At 40.6% G+C, this 8,858-nt stretch overlaps 1 protein-coding gene across 4 annotated transcripts in view; it reads left to right on the top strand.

Annotated features, from left to right (window-relative positions):
- The first annotated feature begins 28 nt into the window (after positions 1-28).
- ADAM10 (ADAM metallopeptidase domain 10) overlaps positions 29-8,858 on the top strand; it is a 114,269-nt gene continuing 105,439 nt past the window's right edge. The window contains exon 1 of one of the 4 annotated variants that reach the window (XM_082388096.1): positions 29-369. In XM_082388096.1, the coding sequence (XP_082244222.1) occupies positions 315-369 (55 nt within the window). In that variant the 5' untranslated portion in view covers positions 29-314. The remainder of the gene's footprint in view (positions 370-8,858) is intronic. The other 3 variants (XM_082388098.1, XM_082388099.1, XM_082388097.1) reach the window with 3 other exon arrangements.

Genomic DNA, 8,858 nt, shown 5'->3' with positions numbered 1-8,858 from the left:
GCAAGGAAGGAGGCGGAGGTACCGGGCTCGGGGGGAGGGAGGTAGAGAAGAGGGAAGGAGCGAGGGAAGGAAAGCGGGGAAGGGAGGAAGGAAACGAACGAGGGGGAGGGAGGTCCCTGTTTTGGAGGTGCTGGGAGCTTTGCCGGCCCCTGAAGTGGGGCGAGAGGGAGGTGCTTCGCCGTTTCTCCTGCCGGGGGAGGTCCCGGCTCCCCGTGGAGGCTCCGGACCAAGCCTCTTCAGCTTCTCCCTCCGGATCGATGTGCTGCTGTTAACCCGTGAGGAGGCGGCGGTGGCAGCGGCAGCGGCAGCGGAAGATGGTGTTTCTGAGAGTGTTAATTCTGCTCCTCTCCTGGGCGGCGGGACTCGGAGGTGAGGCACGACCCCGAGCCCCGGGGGCGCGGTGAGCACGGCAGACCGCGCAGCGGCAGCGGCGGCCGGGCCGAGCGGAGCCCAGTCGCTCCGTGCGGCTGGCGCGTCAGTCAGCCCGGCCGGCCGGCGGCGCCACTCGGGCGCGCAGCGCTCCCCGCTCCCTATTGTCCCCCGCGCCCCGACCGCGTTCCCTTCCGTGGCGGGCCGAGGAGGCTCCGAGACTCCGGCGAGGCCTTTCCCGCCCCCTGCCGCCCCAGCAGCAGGGGAACCTGGGGTTGCCTGCCTGAGAAGCAAAGTCGAGATTCCGGGTCGCCAGGCGAGAGCCGGTGGCGCTCAGGCCGGCGGCACCATCCCTCCAACCTACTCGACGGGCGCCGGGGCGGGCAACTGCCGCGGGGCCGCCGGTCTTTGCCATCCTGGTCCCGCGCTCACCCTCCTCACCCTTCCGCCCCCAGCTCCTGCCTGGTGGCGAATTCCGGAGTCCGCTCCGTCGCGGAGAACCGCCGCGCAGGCTCGTGGGAAGTTGCGATTGTATTGTTCTTTACCGGGCGCAGCGATCCAGACCGACCCGGTTCTGCAGAGGGGCCGCCCGTGGAGGGGTAACAGTGGTCTCCTGCTCGTCTGAGCCGGGCGGCTACCGCTCTCCAGAGTGCCCCGCCTCTGTCCGGGTGTTCGGAGAGAGATAGCGGGAGGGTGTGTTTATGTTCAGTGGAAACATTTTGTTGCCTAAGGGAAAGGTTTTGGTGGGGAGAAAGATAAGCCGTTTTCGGGATGTTCACTGATATGTAGGCTGGATTGCGTCTTTTTGAGGGGAGGTCCCTCGGTGACCCAACTTGAAGAGTTTTCTTAAAGTCTCAGGTGGAGTAGTCATACAGTGTAATTAGTGGATTGTCAAAACAGTGGCAACCCTCCACCCCCCACGTTGGCGTTAAGTGTGCTAAAAGCATATAATTTCTTGATTACTCCAGTTTTGAAGACGATTTTCATTTCCATTGTACCCCAGGACCAACTGCATCATTTTGTTGTTGTGTAAAGTGCTTTATTTTAGGTTAACTTTTTGACTTCCTCCATAGTATACTTAAAGACCTTAAAATATGTTTAAAAGAATTGGATTGGAAAATTTTCCGGAGTGCTTTGGATTAGTATAGACAAATTTGATAATTTAGAAAATATCTGAATATTTCATGTAGTGGATTGTTTTTGTTCTTTTCTTTATAACTTTGACTGCAGAGCCAAGCATAATTTTGTCCAGTCTTCTACTTTGTCTGAGGATGATACTTTGTAGGTAGACTTCTATTGTAGTTTGTAGTGTTCATTTGCTAGCGAAAACAGATTAGGAGCTTCTAGTAGATGTTTAGTTTGAAATATCTGTGCTGGATACCCTCTATAAGGGCCTTTGTTTTTACATTTGTATTTATATCCTAAATGTGGCTTACAAGAAATTTCTGTTTTCACTTTTTGTTAGACACCGATTTCTATGAGGTAGTAAAATGTGAGGCGTCCACGTGAGGCAGTTTAAACTCCTGATGAGCAGTAGTCTATAAAATGTTCTTTGCTTTTAAAGAGTGGAACAGTAAAAATAGAAACTGGTGTATTCTGATGGTCGAAGAAAAAGTATAAATTGACAGCATAATCTTTGTGGGCTAAGGCCCTTTTTAAACAAAAATTTTCTAAATTCAGAACTCTGGAGTCATTTATAAAGTATCATTTCGCATTAAACGTTGGTTAAAAGGCTACTTACTTTTTGATGTTTGTTTTAAGCAGAACTTTTTCAAAAAGACACTAAGAAATCTTTCATTTTAAAATTAGCATCAAGATTGTAGCTTTTGGGTGCATGGAGATATTGGTAATTTAATTGTAATATATAGTATTTTTATCTACAAATCTGAGCTTTTATGGTCAAGTTTGTAAGAAGTTTTTATGAGCATGATATGAGAATAGAATACATTCAGATTCTCTTATGAGAGAATGAATATGTTTGTGTAGATTAGAAGAAGCTGTGGTGGAAATATGGATTTAACTTTAAAGTATAAATCATTCTTAGGTACTTAATTATCCTTTTTAGTTGCTTTCCCCTATCCGATTTGTCAGTCACTGTTTTGCATTAGTTTTTTCTTGCTCTTAGTGTGTTGGTGGGAAGCTGGAAAAGAGAATGTGTTTAGAATCATAAAACTAAACTTTCCTAAAGTTGTCCATTTCTTCTTGCACGTGTCCCAGCCTATGCTGTATTTGTAGGAAGATACCATACATTTTCTAGAGTTTAGTGTCTATATAGACATGACTCAAATATATACATAAAAATACTTTATTTTATGCAACCACATTAGAAATTTTATTAGAACTATTCTGATTAAATATAGCCCAAAGAATTTTTATGTATGTGTGAATTATACTTTTTAACACAAATATGTTGGTGAGTTGATGTTTTTTCTTTCTCCTCTTTTAAAAAAATTAATTGGTGTGTTTGAGAGGTCCAAAGGTATTTTAGCTGTAGCAGTAAATTCAATCCCATGTTTTGGTTTAACGAAATCATACTTTAAATGAACTTTAGAGTATGAAATTTTTTTTTTTTTTTTGATGGAGGCACGGCTTGTGGGGATCTAAGTTCCCCGATGACCAGGGATCGAACCTGGGCCCTCGGCAGTGAGAGCGCGGAGTCTTAACCACTGGACTTCCAGGGCATTCCGACATGTTTTTTATATTAAAAAATCTGGTGTAAATGCTTTGCTTTGTAGCATGTGTTATAAAGAAATAAGTTTTCTGGAAGTTTGGCTAAAAGTATTAAAAGTATCAAAGTTTAAGCTTAAACTATTTCTCTCACTTTTACCAGCAAGTAAGGGCCTATGAAATTAATAAAGGGGACAGACTTCTTGTCTTTATCTTTTTTTAAAAATAAATTTATTTTCATTTTTATTTATTTTTGGCTGCATTGGGTCTTCGTTGCTGCGCGTGGACTTTCTCTGGTTGCGGCAAGCGGGGCTACTCTTCGCTGCGGTGCTCGGGCTTCTCATTGAGATGGCTTCTCTTTGTTGCGGAGCACGGGCTCTAGGCACACGGGCTTCAGTAGTTGCAGCACGTGGGTTCAGTAGTTGTGGCTTGTGGGCTCTAGAGCGCAGGCTCAGTAGTTGTGGCACACGGGCTTAATTGCTCCGCGGCATGTGGGATCTTCCCGGACCAGGGCTCGAACCCATGTCCCCTACATTGGCAGGCGGATTCTTAACCACTGTGCCACCAGGGAAGTCCTGTCTTTATCTTTAAGGAGCTCTGACTCTTCATCTTTTTAATCGGAGATTGATAATCCAGTTAGCTGTATCATCTTGAGAATGCCCATTTCAAGCCATCCCCTACATTAGCAGTATCTTTTCTCTGTGTGTACAGGACCTCTCTGAGTAGCAGGGTTTGAGGGAACTGGGCATGGCAAGCACCTCTGTCTTTTCTGATCTCCCTTTTATAACTTGTTTAAGATCGTCAAGGGTGTTTATTATCTAATATTTTAAAAATTATCTGACAGACTTGCAGGGTGGAGCAGGGAGAGTAAAGGGACATTTTTGTGATGTCTGCTGTGTATCTGATATTGTGTTAGAAGTTTCACTTTTCAACATGTATGAGAGAGAGTGGTGATATTTTACATTTGAAGAAACAGGCTTGAAGAAATAAATTTTCTGGCATCATCCACCTGCTAAGTGGTGAATTAGATATTCAAACCCAAGCCGGTTTGACCTCAAAGCCTGGGCGTTTTACCCATTGCCCCCTCATACCTTTTTAAAATTAATTAATTAATTAATTAATTTTTGCCTGCGTTGGGTCTTTGTTGCTGCGCACGGGCTTTCTCTAGTTGCAGAGAGCGGGGGCTACTCTTCGTTGCGGTGTGCAGACTTCTCATTGAGATGGCTTCTCTTGTTGCGGAGCATGGCCTCTAGGTGCGCTGGCTTCAGTAGTTGTGGCACACAGGCTCAGTAGTTGTGGCGCACGGGCTTAGTTGCTCCGCAGCATGTGGGATCTTCCCGGACCAGGGCTCGAACCCATGTCCCCTGCATTGGCAGGCGGATTCTTAACCACTGTGCCACCAGGGAAACCCCTGTGTTCCTTTTAAATGGGCTGAATTTAATCTTAAATGATTGAGGTTTAGTATAAGAACAACTTACAGTTTTGGTCTAAACTTGGTTTAGCTGTCAATTTTGTACTTAGAAAAGGGAGCAATACTAAGGATAAATGGAAAAACTGGAATAATCCTGCCAGTTAGATTCCTATGAGGGCAGTAACACTGCTGTCTAGCAGTGTGAACGCTTTGCCTTAGGACTAGTGGGGTGGGGACAGTCCTGTCCTAGCTAGGTTGCAGGAAATAGCAGTACTGAGAATAGTTCTCAGGGGGTGTAGACTCTCTTTGATGTTGGGTGAATTCATTCTGAAGCTACTACAATTCCAACTAAACAATGTGAGAACATGTACAGTAAGAACATTGCTGTTTAGTCACCAGTGTTTATTGTATGTCTGTGGCTAGTAGGAGTCATGACGGCACAGTCTTGAGTGAGAAGAGAAGAAAAAACATTGAGTTTGTCAGAGTAGACAGAAATGCCAAGATATAAAAATAGAGTTCCAATTATGTATTGTAGCTGCAGTTGAAATGAGGATTTATTAAGCTGGAGGGACATCAGCCAGCTGGGGAGAGCTTTTTGAAATAGAAGAGAATGGCTTATAGTGTAGTAAGATGCATGTAGGCTTACTTGCCTGGAATGGAGAGTCCATGGCAGGAAATAAGGAGAAATGCTAACTGGGCCATAATGACTGGGACTCTCATTATTCATATAATAGGCCGTGATAACTATGAAGAAGAATTTTGGTTGGCTGAGCAGTTGGGATATGATACAATAAAGAATAAATTAGCTGCTTGATGAACTGGGTGATTGAGTCCTGGGTTAGGGTAGTGATTGTAGAAACAAATATGGGTACAACAAGAAATCATATGAAAGAAAAACTGGTAAAACTTGGCAAATGTTTAATGTGAAGGTATCACAATTTATTGAGGGCTCACTCTGTGTTGAATTTGGATCTTAGAGGCTGTTGCATTGGAGAGAGTGTAGTTTTATTAAAGCTTTGAGGACCTCAGTCTTTGAAGTTGAAAGTGTCTAAGATCTTGAATCTAGATTGAAGGTTATAGGTTGCGATGTGTGTCAGAGTTGAATTTTATCCTACTTGCAAACTAATACTTTTGTTGGGCATTGGTTAAAACTTTGCACAATCCTTCAATAATCTGTGGTGAGTCACTTGGGAAGCATTGTTCCTGACAGTTGGGAGATAGAAGTTTGGTGAATTTGAGGTGGAGGGGAGAAATTAAAGGTACATTAACAAGTATATTTTTACCTTACAAGTATATATTTACTGTCCTTCAGCTGGAATTAGGCTCTTCAGTTCAAGAATATGCTCGATACTGTTGATTATATGTGAATTGTGAAATTCCTGTTTCAGACACAAATTGGGGAAAAGAATGTGACTTCTGTGTTTGAGGCAAATGTACGTATACTATTTGTGGAGCAGAATTTTCTTTCTGTTTATTTTTGCTTGCATTAATGATTGCAAGGGATATATATGTACATGTATTTTTTGAACAACTTTGAACTTTGGATTTAGTTTTCAAAAGAATACAGATAGAATCCTATACTTATGAATTGGGTGGAATATTGATTTGCTTCTTTTTTCCTAAGACTTAAGTGGGATAAGTTTGTAAAAATGCTGAAGAGATTGTAAAGTGCTGTGCAAATATTGTTAAAAATATGTTGTTTCCAGGCCTAATTTCATTTGGAATCTATTAGTTACAAAATATAGATAAATAAATGTATTTTTAGAAGTTGAAATACTAGAACATCATTATCAAACATTAACAAATAGAATTTGAGAAATCCATAATTCCTTCTCGAACTCAGTTCTGTCACTTCTTAATATTAATCATTCAGTCTTTTAAAATGCCTGTTATTATGAATTTACATCGTAGTATTTATGTGGTTTTGTAGCTTTTAAAAAATTAATGTGTGGTTAAAATGTATACGCAAGCAGACACTGAAATATTTATAAGTAGTCTGGAGGTAGTTTTGGTTGTCACAACTTGAGGGGTGCTTACTAGCATCTAGTGGGTAGAAGCCAGAGATGCTGTGAAACATCTTTTACAATGCATAGGGCAGCCCCCACACAGCAAAGAGTTATCGGGCCAAAATGCCTCTAGGGCCGAGGCTGAGAAACTGCTCTAGCAGAAATTTGCCATCTTTGTCCTCTTCATCTTTTTTATTGTTGTTGTTATTTCTGATAGCTTATTGTCTTGATTACTCAAGTCACATAAACTCCCCATATTCTTATCCTGTTGAAGCCTTCCTCTTCCAGTGTTCTGTGCACTACAGTTAGGAAAAAAATTTTTTTTCCAGCATTGCCCATTCTTCATCTTTGAGTTTGCCTTTGGGAAGAAAATCTGATTCTCTTAATTTATAATAGTGATTGAATGACTGATTATCTAATGAGGATTATCTAAAAACCAAACCAAACCAGTTTCTTGTTAACCCAGAAGAGCCATGGATTAGCAGGATTTTAGTTTCTGTGGAAAGATACTTTGAGGCACTTAACCAGTAGCTTACTCTGCAAATCTCTCTTCAGAATTAGTTGTACTCAGCTTCAACTTTTCACAATTTATTTTCTTTAGAATTTTAACTCATAAGTACTCAAAAACTTTCATGTCTTTTTCATAACTCCATCCCTCCCTCCCCTTATTGTCATTGGTAGCACCTTTGGCAGAATTGTTTTATTTACACATCAGATTTCCTGGAAAGAGGCAGAGGTAGATGGTTTGGGGTATAATATGGGAGAAGGGTGAGGTACTGAGAGTAGGTTTAGGATAAAATGCAAAGTGTGGGGTAAATATATATAAACATTGCAGTGGTGGCTGGAGCCATTTTGTGTGTGTGTGTGTGTGTGTGTGTGTGTGTGTATGTGTGGCGGACTGAAAGTCAAAGTCCCTTGTCTGTACTTATGTTTGCATTTACTTGAAATGGTGTAAAGGCATTTCAAATCAGCATAGAAATCTAAATTATGTACCTATTCCACTTTTGGATTTTTAAGTTGTATTTCGTAAGTGGTTGAAGTTTAATACATTTGGTAGGTTTTCACTATTGATGTTTTATGTCCTTTGTGATAGATTCAGTTTAAAATTTATAGTTTATAATTTCACTTTGAGCCAGCTAACTTTACTATTTTTAATTCTTAGAGACTAGCTTATCTGAAAAAGTGGGTATGTTGGAATATGCTTATAATTGTAGACATACTCTCCTATTTTGAGCTTTCACTTGTAACTCTTAGGTGTAGATATTTGTAGAAAATGATTTGACTAGTTTCTAGTGAAGAAATAGATACTGTGGCTTAAGTTTGAAGTCACAATTTAGAAGTAACTTTTCTAAGACTGCAGTAAAGGCACTCAAGTATATTGCTGAAATACAGGACATTATAGTTCCTGGAAGTCTACCTTTGTCATACAAGAGAACAGCTTTGTTAATGGTATTTAGTGCTTCAAGATCAGAGTGAATGCATATCAAATATAAGAATCATTGGTCAACCCAGTGTGATGCCTAAGACACAGTTGATGACTCAAGTTCCTTAGGAAGGAAATACACTTTAAAGTTGTGGAAAAATTCTCTTGGTTCCTAATTTTAAAATTACACAAGTGAAAAGTCTGTAGAAAACAACTTGATTACCAGTAATTTTTCTGACAAATGGAAGTGTGCCAGCCTTAGCTTATTCTTACACATCCTCTAATTTATTGTAATTGAGTTTTCCTGTAAATAGGGAGATGTGTAATGTCAAAAGATTTTTGCAGATTTCCTTCCCCCATCCTGAAGACTGTACTATCAACTTTCTTTGATATTAATAGGAAAACAAGTTTATTTCTTACATAATATTGCTCTCCCACAAAAAGGTGTTATCCACCATCAGTAAGATATACTCTGTTTTTTCCCCCTGATGTTAATGAAATTTTCATTCTGTGTTTTTTTGCCCTATTCTTATATTTAATTTAGATTGGAACAGAAGATTGTATGTTTTGGATTCAGGAGTTAGGAGGGAAGCTTTTGTTTGCAAGCATTCCTGAGAAGTAAGATGCTGCCTACCCGTAGAATATGGAAAATAACTGTAATGGTTAGCATTTATGGCATACTTACTATATTCCAGGTGCGAGTCTTAAAGTATAATGAGGTTGTTAGATTCTGCCTTTGTACGAAGATTGGGTCATTTTGCCATCAGAGCATAATTTAGGCTCTTTGTACTTAGAGTATTTGAGCCATTTGACTTTTGATCAGTCAAGTTCTTTGAAAGGTGTTTTGTTTTTCTTCGTTTTTTTTTGACATTAGAAAATGTTTACAGTTAAGATGGGAGAAGCACCGTAAAGAACATTTTGTGCATAATACCATTTCAGTTTTGTCACAGATAAATTTATATATGTATTCATTTTTTAAAAG

This window comes from Balaenoptera borealis, assembly GCF_965194805.1.
Source record: "Balaenoptera borealis genome assembly, chromosome: 3".
NCBI lineage: Eukaryota > Metazoa > Chordata > Mammalia > Artiodactyla > Balaenopteridae > Balaenoptera > Balaenoptera borealis.
Note: the sequence above shows the minus strand (reverse complement) of the source record. Positions and strands in the feature narration are given on the sequence as shown.